At 29.9% G+C, this 18159-nt stretch overlaps 2 protein-coding genes and 1 pseudogene across 2 annotated transcripts; 2 read left to right on the top strand and 1 right to left on the bottom strand.

Annotated features, from left to right (window-relative positions):
* The first annotated feature begins 2079 nt into the window (after nucleotides 1-2079).
* LOC122282424 lies at nucleotides 2080-7055 on the top strand. Its single transcript, XM_043094377.1, has 3 exons — nucleotides 2080-2445; nucleotides 3135-3645; nucleotides 3736-7055. Exons 1-3 carry the CDS (start codon nucleotides 2080-2082, stop codon nucleotides 7053-7055), a joined length of 4197 nt encoding a protein of 1398 aa, XP_042950311.1.
* Nucleotides 7056-7640: 585 nt separating this feature from the next.
* LOC122282423 (replication protein A 70 kDa DNA-binding subunit D-like) lies at nucleotides 7641-10255 on the top strand. Its single transcript, XM_043094375.1, has 8 exons — nucleotides 7641-7890; nucleotides 7957-8053; nucleotides 8147-8271; nucleotides 8354-8432; nucleotides 8516-8660; nucleotides 8761-8897; nucleotides 9000-9120; nucleotides 10136-10255. The coding sequence occupies exons 1-8, from the start codon at nucleotides 7641-7643 to the stop codon at nucleotides 10253-10255; spliced, it is 1074 nt and encodes a 357-aa protein (XP_042950309.1).
* Nucleotides 10256-15548: 5293 nt separating this feature from the next.
* Nucleotides 15549-17954, bottom strand: LOC122280769 (annotated as a pseudogene).
* Between the last annotated feature and the right edge of the window lie 205 nt (nucleotides 17955-18159).

Genomic DNA, 18159 nt, shown 5'->3' with positions numbered 1-18159 from the left:
CTAATGCATTATTTGTTGTCAAAAATATGGCCTTTTTTATTAACAAAAAATTCAAAATTTAAATAACATTATAATCTTTTGACATAAAATTTCTAAATATTATATTAAACATTTATTTTTTTATAAATATATATTTAATAGTACTTATTTAGTCTTAAATATTTTTTATTTTAGCTTTTGCTAAAATGATGCAAAAATCTATTTATCATATTTGTGTTTTAATTTTTTAATAAACAAATGCTATGAAAATTTTTCAAAAATAACAAATTTACTACATATTAATGTATTGTTCTTTTATTTAAAATCTTTGTATATATTTACAATTGTCTTTTATATGTTGTTAGTTCATAAATTTACACATCATCTCTTTGATGTGAAATTTATTTCCTAACAAAAGTAAATTTATACATTTCTTTTAAAATTATTTCACTTATTAACTGTTTGTATTTTTTTAAACATTTATTTGTCCTTGAACATCAATCCATCCAGAACTTTATTAATAATTGATATCTTTAAAACATTTATTAACATAAAAAAATAAAAATAAAAATAAACTTCTATTTTTTATTTTTCTTCTTTCCAGTTCTTAAAAATTTTAAATTTTATAAATATGTTCTTTAAACTTTAATATTTAAATATAAAATCTTTGCATATAAATTTTAATGTTCTGGATGGATTTTTGTTTAAGGATGAATATTTTGTTCCTCTATGTAATAGAATTAAATACCAACAGTTATAAAATATTGTTTTGTCACAATACTATATATAAATCTCAAATTATTCTTAGATATTAATTATACAATTACAATTATAAATGCCTTAAATTTTTTTTCCTTTCAAAATATTTGCATTCTATTTGTCCATTGATACTTTAATATTTTGTTTTTTTAACAACAATCTCATTTCTTCAAACATATTTCATGATAGTTATTATATAAATGTTATTTTTTGTAAATATTTCTTAATTAACATATGGTCAGTAAAAATTTTAATATAGATTTCAATCTAAATAATGGTGTTTGCATCAAATTTTAATCTTAAAAATAATACCATATTTAGACATTGATTCTATGTAAATTTGAATTTATCAAGCTATAAAATTTATAGGTATAAATTCAAAAAAGACATTTATGACCAATTCTTTAACTGTAAATATTTATAAAATAAAACATCCTTATTTTATGTTCTTTTTGATTTAAACTATTTACATTTTATTTTAATTAAATTTAACCATTTAAAATAAATGTATAAATAAAACAAAATTAAAATAAATACAAACTTATTATATAATATCAATTTTTATCACTTCTTTTATATAATTCATTAATTAAAAATTCCAAAATAAATTGTTAAAAAAACATTTGAATGTTATTAATGTTTTAAATTTGATATTATAATAACAAATGACTATTCTTACTATTATATATGAACTAAAGATCAAATTCTTGCAATTTCGTTTATCAATTGTATTATTTTTGTATTTACAAATAATTATTATAATATCTCTAATCAAAATTAGTTGCAACAAATTAAAACATTTTTATCTCTTTAAAAATTTAAAAAATTATATTTCTTGTTAAAAATAACATACATTTTTCTTTTTTAAAAATAGGGATTATATTTTCAACTAAAAGATCTGAAGTCAACAAATATCCTGCTAGCTAAAAAAACTGTAAGTATTTTTTTTCCTTGTATATTACTAATTATTTCATTTATTCAATCCATGCTTAAAATTATATCTTTATTTAGCATGTAATATTTTATTCAATAAAGTATATACTATAAATAAATATATTTATTATATGTTCTTTTTTGTTCCAATTAATAAACTTTATGAACTTTTTATTTATTGTCAATTTAAAATTTTGAACTTTTAATTTACTTTATTGACATATCAAATGATAAAATTTTATTATTTATTTCCAAAATCTTTATTTCAGGAAATAATTAAATAAAATTCTACTTCAAAAACAATCAACAAAAAAAATGTCATCTAAAGATCTTCTACAAAACAAAAAAGATCAATTGCAGCAAAGAACAACAAAAAGACATTGTCAGAAACAAGTTTCAAAAAGAGATATGGTTGATTTTCAAGATTCAACGCCATCTGATATTGATCAAATGATTATATCAATCGATGATACATCAAATGATCATCTCGAACCTATTGGCAATATTGAAAATTCTAATATTCAACAATACCATGGAAAGAGGCCCAGAATTTCTCGCCGTAATTTTAACATTCTTGGAATGACCTCCTCAGAAGAGCCTAGCATATGCCCAAATATTCATCTCCTTGCTGAAAATTCAGAAGAATCTACACAATTAAATATTTCATACAGTTCTTCTGCTGGCTCAAGTTATTCTGTAAATTTGTCGAAAGGAAAGTCAACAAATGCACCAACAGAGACAAGTCAACTTTCTGAACAACTTATGGTCCAACAGGTTTAGTAACTTTTCTTTTTTGTCATCATATATTTTATTTATTTACTCTCTTTCAATAATTATTTTTTTTTTCTAAAATAGGTTCTTCTTGTTGATCAATCACAATCAAGTGCTCAAAAAAATATGCGAAGATGTACTTTTGGTAAGAACTAAAAATAAAATGAATTATTTAATAACATTATATTTTATTGTTATTTATATTTAAAATATTGATTGAAAAAAAATTATTTAATTATTTCTAATGAAATTTCTTATATTTGTTTTTCCTTTACCCCAACTCAATAGGCACATTACGTCGTCATAATGTTGTACATAGACAAATATTACAAAATGTTCCAGTTGAAGCAAATTATTTACCAAATATGCCACATTGTCAGCATTGCAAAGCAAAAAGATTCTTTCATGAAACAAACAATTTCTGCTGTGCTGATGGATCAATCTCTTTGGTTACAAATGATGTTCCAGATCAACTCTATAATCTGTTTGTTTCAAATACTGCTAAATCTACACAATTTCGGACATATGTTCGAACGTACAACAACAAATTTGCTTTCACATCTTTTGGAGTTAAATTTGATAGAAATTTATGTCGAAGAAACAGAGGAATATATACATTTCGAGCTCAAGGTCAAATTTATCACTATCTCCCTGATTTGATTCCTTCAGATGGTCAACCTTCTAATTTGCAGCTATATTTCTATGACATTGAACATGAATTCGAGAATCGCATTGTTGACTCAATCAGAATGGATCCTTCTATTATTGCTCAACTTATGGATCTCCTTCGTGTAAATCCATATTCAACATTTTTTCGATCTATTGGTGATTTACCAAATTTAGAATATCAAAAAATCTGTATAAAATCAGATCCTGGTTTAGATCAACGGGTGTTTAATGCCCCAACATCATCAGAAGTTGCAGCTATTTGGGTTGAAAATGATGATTCAGAACATTTAACACCTCGTGATATTTTCGTATTTAATCATGTTGGCGGGAGTCATTTAGTTCAATATTATTTTGGATGCTATGATCCACTTCAGTATCCTCTGTTGTTTCCTCTCGGAGATATTGGATGGCACCAAGGCATACAAAGAATTAACAAAAGAATTGCATCTGTATCTGCCAATAACTGCACAACTCAATTAATTGATCCTCATCAATCAACATCAGCAGAAGAATTACTCAGAAGAGAAGAACAAGGTTAAATTTTCTATCCTATCTTTTTTATACAACTTATTATTAATATATTTGGTATGTATTTTTTTAAATAATTTTTTATTGCTTTTGTAGTTTTAAAGAAAAAGAGAAAAGATCCCATTGTTTCTTGCCGTGAATATTACTGTTACAAGTTACAAATTAGAGAAAATCTGAAATCTATTCTTCTAATCTCTGGCCGACTTCTTCAACAATTTGTTGTTGACATGTATATCAAGATAGAGACTTCAAGGTTAGATTATTTTCGTTGCAATCAACAACATATTCGATCTGAATTATATCAAGGCATTGTTGATAGCATTAATCTTGGACAAACAAATGCTTCAAGAATTGGGAAACGTATAATTTTGCCTTCATCTTTTATTGGAGGCCCAAGAGATATGCAAAAAAGATATTTAGAAGCAATGACTTTAGTTCAACGATATGGCAAACCAGATATTTTTTTGACAATGACATGTAATCCAAACTGGAAAGAGATCTCAACTCAATTGTTACCACATGAGGAAACCCAAAATCGACCTGACTTAATTGCTCGAATTTTTAGAGCAAAATTAGAGGATCTGAAGTATGAACTATTCAAACGAGAAATATTTAGAAAAATCTCAGCATATGTTTATGTTATTGAGCACCAAAAAAGAGGACTTCCACATGCTCATTTCTTAATTATATTGCGTCAAGATTGGAAATTATACGCACCAGAATCTTTTGATGAGATCGTATCTGCTGAATTACCTGACAAAGACAACAACTTACATCTCTATACAGCTGTTATTAAGCATATGATGCATGGCCCATGTGGAGTTCTAAATCCAACAAATGTATGCATGAAAAAAAATGGTTGTTGCAAAAATAATTACCCAAAACAGTTTGTCTCAAACACTGTTGTTGGAAATGATTGCTTCCCAATATACAAACGCTGCAACAATGGAAGAACAGCCAAAATCAGAGGACATGATTTAGATAATCGTTGGGTTGTTCCATATAACCCTTATTTACTTGCAATGTTTGACTGCCATATTAATGTTGAGATATGTTCTACAATAAAAGCTGTCAAGTATCTCTACAAATACATTTATAAAGGCCATGATCGTGTTGCCTTCAATCTGGTTTCTGAACAAAGCACTCAACAGATTGATGAAATTGAAAGATTTCAATCAGCTCGATGGATTACTCCACCAGAGGCTATGTGGAGAATATTTGGCTTTATTATCAATGAGGTTCATCCAGCAGTCTATAGCTTACATTTACATCTTGAAAATCAGCACCAAGTTACTTTCCGTGCACATGAAAACTTAACAAATGTGATAAACTCTGACTTTTCAGCAAAGTCAATGCTGACTGAATTTTTCGCAACAAATCAAGTTGATCAGAATGCCAGAAAATTGTTGTATAAAGAATTTCCTGAATTTTATGTTTGGAGCCAACAATACAAAATGTGGACTATTCGGAAAAAACAGGTTGTGATAGGTCGAATTGTTACAGCAAATCCTTTTGAAGGAGAAAGGTATTATCTGCGGATGTTATTAAATCATATAAGAGGTCCTTTATCATTTGATCATCTCAAAACTGTCAATGGTATCTTGGCCCCCACATTTCGTGAAGCTGCAACTATGTATGGTTTATTACAGAGAGATGACAGTTTAGAAGAATGCTTATATGAAGCCTCTCTTTACCAAATGCCTTTCAGTTTAAGAAGACTATTTGCAACAATTTTGGTTTACTGTAATCCTACAAATCCAAGAGATCTCTGGGAACGCTTTGAACAAGATATGTCTGCTGATTTTCAATTAGTTGAAAGTTCTTCATCAACTGTTAGAACTGAGACTTTACGCTCCATCTCCACAATATTTGAATCAATGGGTAGAAACATTAATTCGTTCCATCTTATCAACCAAAACATTGATTTTGATCAAGATGAGTTTTTGTTTAGAGAAATTGATGATGAATTAGCTGTTCCAATTCCAGAAGAAGATCTTCACGCATCAACACTGCTTAATTGCGAACAACAAAATACTTATAATTCTATCTTACAAAAAGTTTTGTCAGATGAACCTGCGATGTTCTTTATTGATGGTCCTGGTGGTACAGGAAAAACATTTTTATACAAAGCACTCCTTGCTACAACAAGAACAAAGCAATTAATTGCTCTTGCAACTGCTTCATCTGGTGTAGCTGCATCAATCTTACCTGGAGGTCGAACTGCACATTCACGATTCAAAATTTCACTACATACCAACAAAAATCTCACATGTAGTGTCAGCAAACAAAGTGGACTTGCAAGATTACTACAAAAAGTAAAGTTGATCATATGGGATGAAGCTCCTATGTCAAGAAAAGAATCTATAGAAGCATTGGATAAAATGCTAAAGGATATTAATGATTCAGAATTATCTTTTGGTGGAAAAGTTATTGTATTTGGTGGAGACTTTCGTCAGATTCTACCTGTGGTCCCAAAAGGAACAAGACAACAACAGATTGATGCCAGCTTAGTTTCTTCCTACCTATGGCCAAAATTGACAAAAATTCGTTTAACTGAAAATATGCGTGCAAGATTAGATCCAGACTTCTCAAAATACATATTGGATTTAGGGAATGGGTTACCACCAATCACAATTAATGAATGCGTCAGAATTTCTGCAGTCATGTTAATTCCATATGAAAATGATGCTGCTTCTTTGGATCATTTGGTGGATACTGTTTTTCATAATATTTCTGATTATTCAACAAATATTTCAAGCATGATGAATCGAGCTATATTGACACCAAAAAACAGTTATGTTGATGAAATAAACACTTTGTTGATTCAGAGATTTCCTGGAGAGTTAAAACAATATTACAGTTTTGATGAAACAATCGACGCATCTGAACAGGCAGTCATGGAAGATTTCTTACATACTTTAACACCAAATGGACTTCCTCCACATGAATTATTGTTGAAACAAAACTGTCCAATCATGTTATTGAGAAACATCAATCCTTCAGAAGGGCTATGCAATGGAACACGACTAATCTGTCGCAATTTTGATCGTAACGTTATTCATGCAGAAATTGCAGTTGGTCATCACAGTGGCAAAAAGGTTTTTATTCCGAGAATTCCATTTTTACCAAATCCTGATGAAAACAGTGGTTTCCCATTCAAACGAACTCAATTCCCTGTTAAACTAAGCTTTGCAATGAGTATAAACAAGTCACAAGGACAGACATTAGATTTTGTTGGGATATATTTGCCACATCCAGTTTTCTCACATGGACAATTATATGTAGCTTTATCAAGAGCTAAGACTATTTCTGCAATCAAGATTCTGATACGACCAATCTCAACTGATGAACCAGAAAAAAACTGCACAAAAAATATTGTCTACACAGACTTATTAACATTGGCCTCCTCTGACTGATGTTATGCAGGTAACAAATTTTTTTTTATATATTTAATTTTAACTGCTATAAATAGATTAAAATTTTCCTACAATTTTTTTTTTATATTTCCAATATTCTATTAATTTATTCTTATTAACTAATTAATACATATAAGTTTCTATTAGTTTTTATTTTACAATTTAATTAATTCCATTTCTTTCCTTTTATGTTTATAGACTTCATTTCTTTTTGGCTTATCAGTTTTCAAAATGCGGATCACTTATACATCAATTAAAGATATTACTCCAAAGACAAGGGACTGGAAAATTAAGATGCTCGTGGTTGAAAAATCTCCCAAACGAGTTGGGCAACACTCATCAATAAAATACCAAAATTTAATGTTGGTAGATGAACAGGTACAATATTTTTTTCTCTACTTACAATTTAATCTACAAATATACTCATATATATATACTTTATATAACATATCTTATACATTCTATGTAATTATAATTACTTGTAAAATTTTTTTACTTTTTTTTAAAAACAAATTCCTTACTTATTATAAAAACTAACAACCAATACTTTCTTATATAATATAGGGAAATCGTCTGCAAGCAACAATGTTCGGAAATGATATTGATTCAAGAGAAGACTCTCTCCAGATGTTTCGATCCTACTATATTATAAACGCATATGTCAAACTACTGGATCCTAAATATAAAACTGAGTCGCATGAATACCAATGGATTATAAATGCAAAAACAATCATCGAAGAGATTCCAGAAAATGAACAACAAGTAGAGATGCCAAAGTACAACCTCATTCCCATTAACGAGTTGGATGCTTATAAAGATTCAATTGCAGAAATAGGTAAATTATTATCATTTTTTAATTTTTTTTTTCTAAACAACTAATCATTTCAATATTTTTAATCAGATCTCTTAGCAGTTGCTCTTCACATCAAACCTCCAAAAGAAATAACATTAACAAATGGACCAGCTACTCTTCAAGAAATCTATGTTATAGATCAAAGGTAAATTCTTTTTCCCCTTTTTAATTTTTGAAAATTTTTTTATAATCTTTACTTTTTAAATTCTTTTTAATTTTCTCCTTTCATATCATGTAGCTTCAATCCTATCTCGTTGACTATGTGGGGACGTTTTGTTCAAGACGAATGCAAAAAAATTTCTGAAATAATCGAAACAAAACCAATTCTACTTGCAACAAAGCTCAAAGTTCGTTCTTACAATGGTAATTCTAATAATTCAAATTCTTAATTCTTATTTTAAATCTTACATTTTTTAACTAACAATTATTTATATTAACGAAACAGGACTATCTCTTTCATCTCGACCAGCAAGTGCATTTACAATCAATCCTGTTATCCCTGAAGCAAAACTGCTACAAAGATGGTAATTCATATTAATTACAATATTTTTTATTAACATATCTATTGAAAATGTTCCAATTATAATTTCTTTTTTTCTTTTTTTAGGATTGCAATCAATGATTCAAGACTTGAAGTCATAATTGCAAAATCATTAAAATACCCATCTACATCTTTATCGTCAGTTGGTATTCGACAAATAACAAAAAATTGTGATGTTGCTGCATTACTAAAAAGTTTGCAACCAATGGAGGTAAATTATTTTTCTTAACATCATATTTATATTTATATTCCTTCTCATTAAACAAAATATTGTTCTTAATATAATATAGAAAGCAAAATTCTGGATCAAGGCAAAGATAAATATCATAAATTTGGACCAAATCTTCTTCTATATGTCATGCATCAATTGTAACAAAGGAACTGGGCATGACCATGATGAAAGCTTTCTCTGTTACCACTGCAAACATCAAAGTGTTGCTGAACCACGGTACACATTTTTTTTACTTCAATAATTAACAATTCATTTCAAAATTATTCACATATTAATTTTACCAATACTAACAAAAAATAATACTTTTATTATTTACAGTTGTCGAGCATATGTTGAAGTTGATGATGGGACAGGAAAATTAGCAGCTGTTATATTCGGTGAACTTGCAGAACAAGCATTGGGTCATTCAGCCATTGATTTCATGAATCATACTGGAGAGGTAACTTTATTCTTTTTCACAAAATTTTCAAATAAAATTATATATAAATTATTTTTACATTTATTAATTATTTAAACTCACTAAATATTTACTACACAGGAACATTTACCATTTATACAAAAAATAGCATCAGAAGCTTCAGAAAATCAATGGATGATTCAACTTGCTGTGGACCCAGAAATATTCAACCAACAAAAACACAAAAACTTCAATGTTATCTCCATCAGTCCTATCCAATATGGACCTGAGCTTGAATGACACCTAGACAAAAAAAACAAATCCATAACTCATTTTGCTGTTTATATTTGTGTAATATTTTTGCTGACAAATTTTTGTAACTTAACTAAACAGTTAACAGTAGAACGAAGCAAACGTGCATCGCACGTTGGACCTCAACTAGTATATTTATATACTTAGAGTTTTCAAAGTTATTGTCTGACCTTTAGGTTTAAAACGGAAGATAGAAGTAATCTCGGGACTGTTTGAATGAATTTCTTCAACACTATCAAATAATTAATAAGTATTGTAAGACTTATTTTATGCGTCTTAAAAAAAAGCACGAATTCCATGTTAGAAATAAGTTGTGCAATTTTTATTTGCCCATCATTTGAAATTAATTCTAATCTTAAAAATATTAGTTTCCTTTCTTATTTTGGGAATGGCTCATTGATGAGTGCAAGATAGAATAAAATAGGATTTTTATCTCATTTAGAAAAAAAAAAAAAAAAAAAAAAAAGTTCAGCTTGATTCAATCACAATTTATCTTGATTTAATCACAATGGAAATTTTGAGCCCAAATTAAGGGAAATTTTGGTAAATCAAGTCGAACTTTTTCATCCCCTTTGCTTATTCCCAGATTATCGAGTGAGCACCTAAATAATAATTTCTGATACATACAGTCAATTTTGCATAATTTTTTATCACTACATTGCTAACTCTATGCCATGCACCCAAATTATAGTTATGCAACATTTGCTATTTTGATAAATATGTAAAAACTATAATTTTTGTGCAGAAACTTATGAATCCTAAAAACTTAAATCTTTTGTCGATGTTTGTGAGCTTTTGGAGAACCTCTGGATTCAAGGGCCCTAGTTCATCGCCGGCGCATCAGAAAAGGGTCCCAAATCCATGATGCAAATCTGCAGAAGGCACTCATCACTCAGCTCTATTTTTGCTCGATTGTTCATGTCTACTGTACAAAATATTGTAAACAATTAAAGCAATTCACACAGAGAGAGAGAGAGAGAGAGGGTAATAATATAACCCATTTGCTTAATGATGTCTCCGAAGGTTGGTTTATCTTTAATTATCGGAAGAACTGATGATGCTGGAGAGTGGTTCAATAGATGCAGCGAACGTGGGTTCTAACTTCTGCAAAGTATCGGGATTGGGTTTGAGAAAAGCATCAAGAAATTAAAAAGATGTGTAGAGTACTCTTTAAAGCTTAGATAAATGCAGTCACATTATTATGTCTAATGCAATGAAGGAGTTCTTTGGGGTCGTAGGGTAGGTGTGGACAGGATCTTCTATTATGGGTTTCCTTACCTTTAGTGCTTTGAATCATGGTGGAGATAACATTGTTGATATTTTGTTAAATAAAAAATGGTGCAACCAAAGATGTGGACTGCTAAATTATAGGTTACTCTAGCACTTTCATGATTCCTCACGTGGCTATGGGCTCTTATTCCTTATAAATAATGCTAGATATGATTTTAGAGTAAGGTTATGTACAAGTACTGTACAGTTATTTTGAAAAAAAATGGAATCTATTATTAAAAAAATTAATTTCTTTTCATGCGGGTTGTATATTTATTCATTTTTTTAAATGATTATATAGTACTTGCGCACTCACAACTGCAACTATTATTTCTCATAATTTTAAGATGTAAAAGATTCAAGTACTCTATTTGAAAAAGTAAGGTTCATCGTTAAAAAATAATTTTTTTCATGTGCATCTCAGATTTATTCATATTTTTCAAAATAAGTACATGAGGCTTGTACACCTTAAAACTATAAATATCATTTTTTTTTTTATATCCTTGGGTGTCCGGGCCAGCTTACGCGCACCTCGACTAATTCCACGGGGCCCTGAAGTTAACGGTCAGGTAAACCTCCAGTAGCCCTGAGGGGACTCGAACTAGTAACCACTGGGAAGCAAACCCAAGGCCTGACCAATATGATCATTTATCATGTCCTATTATATATAGAATAATTCAAAGATTAATATTAAAAATACAATAATGATCATATGCACCCTTTTATTGCGTCTAGCCTTTGAAAATTAGGAAGAAATTATCCTTTATATATATATCATGTTTACGTTACAATTGTCATGAAAACTATTAAGATATTAAATGATATGTGAATAAGAGTGTTGATGCTACAAAGATAATTACAAAATGAAAGCTTGTAAATTAACGCGGATTTGTTAGTTTTGTAGATTAATTTTTTTTTATATAATTTTCTTTGTTAACTAAATATTTCTTGGGTGAAAAACTTCAAATATTTCTTAGAAGTTAGAACATTCTGATTTTACGAAGGATTTTGTATTATTCAATCCATTTATAAAAAAGTTAGCATTGAGTCAACAAGATATATGTCATTCATTACATTTATAAGGAAGAGAATCGTGATGATTGGAAGAAGATTAGCATATTTTGAGATTCTTATAACATCCTGTGATAATAATGATTCACGCACAATCTTTTTTATAACCTCTTTTATAAATACTAGGAAATGGCATTGGGTGCGTTTGTTCCGGGATACATATAATGATTTTTAAAAAAAAAAGGTGAAAAAGGTCATTAGCTTATTTATTTGGGAAAAGAAAATACAAAAGACAAAAATTCAAGATAGAAAAAAAATAATCTAAACTTTAACAAAATATGAGTATTAGTTTGTATCCATATTGAATTATCTATTTATTCTCTATATAATAATTTAATAAATTATTTTTATTTTTATCACATTTTATAGTTCAACTAATTAAAATATTAATAATAATTATATTCTAATCAAATTAATAATATTAAATATTAATATTAATAATAATTATATTCTAATTAAATTAATAATTAATATTATAAATTAAGTGTTTTATTAGTTCAATTTACTTAAAGTTGAATTTTATAATGAGAATGCTCTAAAGTGTTTCTGTTCTAAAGAGTAAAGTCATTTTAATTTTTTCATTTAAAAAAATTGAAACAAAAAGAAAGAAAAATGAGTACACTGTCAGAACAAAAAGGATATGAAAAAAAGACGTCGATTCATGTGACCACGGGGCTATTAAGGGTTTTTTGATAAAATAGAATTCTTCATTAAATTCTACGAATGAGCTATATATCAAATGGTTAAGGGACTTAAGGATCTTTTGGTAAAACAGGATATCCTTTATTAAATTCTACAAAGGATCTACAAGTCAAATTGTCAAGAGTTTTAAGGAATTTTTGATAAAACAATATTTAATGAAAAAATAAGAAAAGTTAATGGAAAAATAACAAAAATTACTGTTTACAGTTAGATAACTATTTATTATAATATAATAGATATTTTAAACTAAAGATATTTATGTAAAGTAATATTATTTCTGTAATATATTTACAGAAAAAAAATTGTCCAGAAAAGTCTTGATATTTACATATCAACCTCTGCTAATAAAAAAAAAACGTGATAAAGAAACCTCTGTACTTAAGAAAAGAGAAATAATTTATACAAATCCCAATAGACAAGTCCTGTATAGGTCTTTTGTTAAAAAGTAAACATCACCATGAAAAAAGTGCAAATATCTTTTTAATGGGATTCACATTTTTACAAAAGGCCTTACTAAACTAGTCTATTTGAGATTTCAAGACTTGTACCTAACATTACTAACCAAGGAAAAATTTAATCCACTTCTATTTATTTTAAGAATGATTAATGATTTCTATAAATTTCAAATATATAAATTTTGTACATTTATTTTATAAAAAAATGGACTCTATTATATATAAAAGAAATTATTCTTTTTAGTAAAATCTACTCTCTTTTTTATAAATAGACTATACGGAATTTATACAATTTATACTTAGCATTACTCTATCTATTTGTAAAGAGTAATAAAATATATATACAACTCTTTTTAGAATTATTTACAAAATTATATTTTAAAATGAAAATATTTATATAAAATAATATTATTTGTATAAAATATTTTTTATTTAAAACATAATTATATAAAAAATTATAAAAATGATTATATGTCTCTCATTTTTCTTTGTAAATGTACTGTTTTTAACTTCTCTTGTGTTTTCTGGAGTCCTAAGATTCTTCGGGTCAGTAGACGACGCTCCTCCGGTGGCCGTTGGTGGGAAAGAAACGTTATGTCGGTGAGATATGTTCAAACGTGTCATTGTTTGATTGGAGATGAGACTAAACTCGCTCAATCTCATCGGAGTGTGCGCTTTTTTCAAATTAAAGCAATGGCTCGTTGTGAAGGCACCCCTCCCATTTTCCCTCTTGTCCTAAAAATTAGTTTCTATAAATCTCAAAATCATCTTATTTTATTATCTTGGTAAATGTTACGGGTGTAATCAGTTCCGATGGTCTGGTTCAAAGAATTTCCAAATCGAAAGTTTTAATTCATCATTTTTGCTTAATTAGACCATTGCAATCAGTCCGGTTGGTCCATAAATTTATCTTTCTTTTTTATAAAAAAATTAATTAAATTAATAAAATTAAGTGATCTCTTTAATATTTTATATATGATTAATAAATATTAAATAATTTTATTAAATATATGGTTAATAGTGATCTCTTAGATAAAAATTATATAATTAACTTATACAACTATTATATAAAATAATATATTATATATATAATAAATATTTTAAAATATATATATACACACATTCGGCCGATCTCAGTCTAGTCCAAAAAACACACTCAAGACCGACCAATAAGACTGTCGGTCCGGTCTGGTCCTGATTGAACCATTTGGTCAGACTAAATTTTTTAGTCCGGACTAATAATTTGTTATGAGTCTAGGTCTCGAAGGGGGAGGTCATCTCCAAGATTACAACAAATGGGCATTTTGTTATTTGTAAGGGTAATCTTGTACGTTCTATTTTAATTATTGCAGTTGAGTTATTAATTTACATTGATCGAGTCTTATATTGGACTAAGTCGGGTAGGGGTTAGTTGTTATACGTGGGTTCGCAAGTGGGTCGTAGTCATTGGGCTATTAGAGTCGTGTCATCGTGTTGGTAATTTATTGTTTACGTAAATTATCTATTTAAATCTTGTAATCATGCTGAATGGAGGGTTAAGTTCTGTGCATCAAATATTTGAGTACTTGTGGAGGTCTTAGGCACCTCGAATAACCTACAGAATTACATTTTTTTACTTTACAAATTATGTAAACCATAACAATGGTGTCAAAGCCACATTCTTGTGTAATGGCAGAGAGTACTCGTCACGCTCAACTTGCTGATGCAATGTCTTCTCTGAAAGGTAAAACAACTCAATTGAGAAAGGAATAGGAGTGGCAACGATAGTTTCTGGAGATGGTATTGAAGCAGATTAGTAATTTGGCAGCCAGCTATGATCAATTGGTTGTTAAAACAATAGCTAATAATTCAGGTGAGGGCTCTTCTAGACCGGTAATGAAAATCAGTAATAATCTTATGTTTGATGGAAATATAGGGATTCAAGCACTGGCACTTAGGTTGGATTTTCCAAAGTTTGATGGTTCAGAACCTGTGAAATGGATTCTTAAGGCCCAACAATGTTACACTTATTGTAATAATCTGGAAGAACACAAATTGTAAATTACTTCATTCCATATGGAAGGTAAGGTTCTCTCATAGTATTATTGGTTAATGAATTCTAGCCTAGTTCATTCCTGGGAGGAATTTATGGTGGCTCTCAAGGTCCGTTTTGGACCTTCAGTTTGTGAGGATTCGGTTGGTGCTTTCACAAAGCTCCGTTAGATCGACTCAGTGAAGGAATACTAAACTCGATTTGAGATACTATCCAATAGGATCTGCAAACTTACCAAGAAATTTCACATCAGTACTTTTTTAAGTGGACTATGTGATGAACCGTTAGCTAACGGTCCAGTTTGATCCTTAGGGGTAATCGGTCCTAAAAAAGGATGAACCGAAATTTTTGGTCCTTGATCCTGGACCGATTACACCCCTAAGTTGTATCACCATCGTACTCTTTTGTTATAATCTGAAATAAAATATTCTGCAAATTTGTAAATGTAGATATAATGTCAAATTACGTAAACTTTATGTCGTGTATAATTGATTCTATTTTTTCATTTTCTTTTTCTCTGGTTGTTCCTAAAAGTGGATGCCATACTGGCAGACAATGTGTGAATGGTCTGAACACAAAAACGTGCTAATCCCATGAACTTGGAGGATATAGTAGTTCCGAAGGTAGAATGATCCAACGCAAAAAGCTTCAAGTATGGCAAAGTGCTCAACATATGGACAAACATTTGGTTCTGAAATCATACTTGGTTTACACATCCTCTTCTATTACTGACCAGAATAGGCTAGAAAACTAAATAGGACTTGACCTGGATTGTAAGGTTGATTTCGTGTATACATTGGCAAATAATGATAAGGAATATATATGTTGATCTTTATAGAGATTCTTTGTCATCTTTACAGTCTGATCTCACCAGGAAACTAGGAAATGCAGTTGTGATGTCCCTGCAAGGAACAAAATTATGCAGATACTAAGTTCTAAAATGGTTGTAAACGAACCATGAAAATGGCCGGCAATTGAAACAAAGATGTCAAGGCCATATCCTTCTATTGCAGCTTGTCAAGGCTTTATCTAAGATGATCCAAAGACATCTAGAAAGGCAAAGCTGAAGGCCAAGAGTATTATTATCGCTAAGCAGAATCCAAGCATTTCTTTTCCAAAGATTTTTGAAGGTAGAAAATTGGGCATCTAATTCCAATATTTGGTTTTGTTCACTAGACCTCTCTACACAAGGTTGTGAGTAGGACTCAAAGCCTGCTAGACTAACATACTGATCATACAGAGAAATATATAAACAGGATGAAAGGTATTTACTTTAAATATGGAATGGTCATATTGTTCAGTATGGATGGCGAGACACAAACTCCTTCCACTCTTCCATGTCAATTTTTCCATCTCTTTTCATATCTGCTTCTTCAAATGTCTATACAGTTACCAAAAGAAAGATATTGTTAGTGACAACATATTAATTACATGATGTTGCGCCATCTAACTGCAAGGCATACCTTATCAATAATGGATTCGATGATATCATCAGAAAGGAACATATCTGAATCCTTCAGAAACTCCAAAAGCATTTCCTTGACCTTTTCATGAACGTGTATGGCACTCATTTTGTTAGACAACATGACAATTTGAAGATACTCCACAATTAATCATGCTTGCATGAAGTCAATCACACAGATTAAAACTCTCCAAGTGCTGAACAGCTAGCAAACCATGTTAGTTTACAAGCTTTTTCAGATTGTCATGTTATCTAACAAGAATTAAGTCAAAATATCACTCTTTACCTCCTCGCGTTCAATAAAGCCAGATTTCCATATATCGTATATTTGAAATGCAACTGAGACACCAGATCATATAAAGCTTTAGTACTGTCTCAAGGCATACGCACAATTACTGGCACAAGCAAATACAAAATTATAAAAGATGTAGTGATAAATAAAATAAAATAAAACCATACAAGCAACTTTTTCTTCTTGAGATGCTTCTGGGTGGAATACGCTCAGAGATCGAACAAACTCTTCAAATTCTATCACACCATCATGTTTGGAGTCAAACAGTTGGAATATCTGTTAGGACGGGAATGCACAAACATGGATGTCCCAAAAATGACAGAGATTAGGATGACTTAAAAAAAAAAAATCTGAACTTTTAAGAACAAAAGGCAGAAATGGCTGTGATTAGCGAATAAAAAAGAACTAAATAATGAGAAAACAACACTAAGAAATCAAGAAAGCACAATTTATCTCCAATATAAATAAGGTAATTAAAATAGCCAGGAAGCTGACCCTGTCTGCAAAGAGACTTTGTTTCTTGCTATTCCTAAACAATCCAAGCTGAAACTCTTCCTGCAAACTCAGAAGTGAGTTCAGAATATATACTAACATATGAAAAAGACTTTTCCGTCTATTCAAGTAATAAAAGGTCGACTCAAGTAGTCAAGGTTAATACAATTAAGTTGAAAAAAAAACCAATGTTTTCTGAACAGGTCTGCCAGTTTCATATCAACTCGTGTTGCATCTGCATATTATGAAGTAATCTAGCCTACATGATCATGATCATACGTATATATATGAAGTGATTCTGGGTGTGATGGGTGAAAAACTTACTTTGCTTATAACCCCATCACTAACTATAGAACTGCTAAGTTTCATGAACAGCTTGTACAAAGTTTCAATCTCGGTCACGTTAACTGCAATAATATAAGGCGTACAGATGCATTTAGCAAGAAAAAACCAGGAAGGGGATTCCTACCTGAGAATGAGTAGAGGAAAAGGAAGTGAGACTTACACAGAGTTTGAGAGGCGAGAACAGCTAGCTCTTCATATTTAAGTCGCTGCTTCATGCAAATGCAGCCCATTGTAAACCCTCAAGGTTAGAGGCTTTATTCTGGGGAAAACCTGGAAAGAATGCTGCTGTGGGTCGTGGTTTCATTCACCGACTCCCAACAAAGGCTTAACGTGCAACTGTTACATATTTTCTGCGTTGGTTGCAAGTCTCCGCTACTCTTTATTTTAGTCCGATTCAGCAAAGTGATTTGATGACGATGCCTTTCAGGACAGATGCTATCCTATTGTAAAGAAGTCATTTATAACATCTGCTTTTTTTACACGAGCAAAAATTCCATTTTTTTTTTCATCAATATCATTTTATGATATGGAACATCAACAGGTTTTTCCTAAGTGACAAGCAAAAAAGGCGACGAGTGCACCCAAGTGGGGCTTGCTACCCACCTCATGTTCCCACCAATTTCGAACCCAATGCCTAGTAGGTTCTCCA

Source organism: Carya illinoinensis, chromosome 11, assembly GCF_018687715.1.
Source record: "Carya illinoinensis cultivar Pawnee chromosome 11, C.illinoinensisPawnee_v1, whole genome shotgun sequence".
NCBI classification, from domain to species: domain Eukaryota; kingdom Viridiplantae; phylum Streptophyta; class Magnoliopsida; order Fagales; family Juglandaceae; genus Carya; species Carya illinoinensis.
This window is presented reverse-complemented; position numbering and strand designations above follow the sequence as displayed.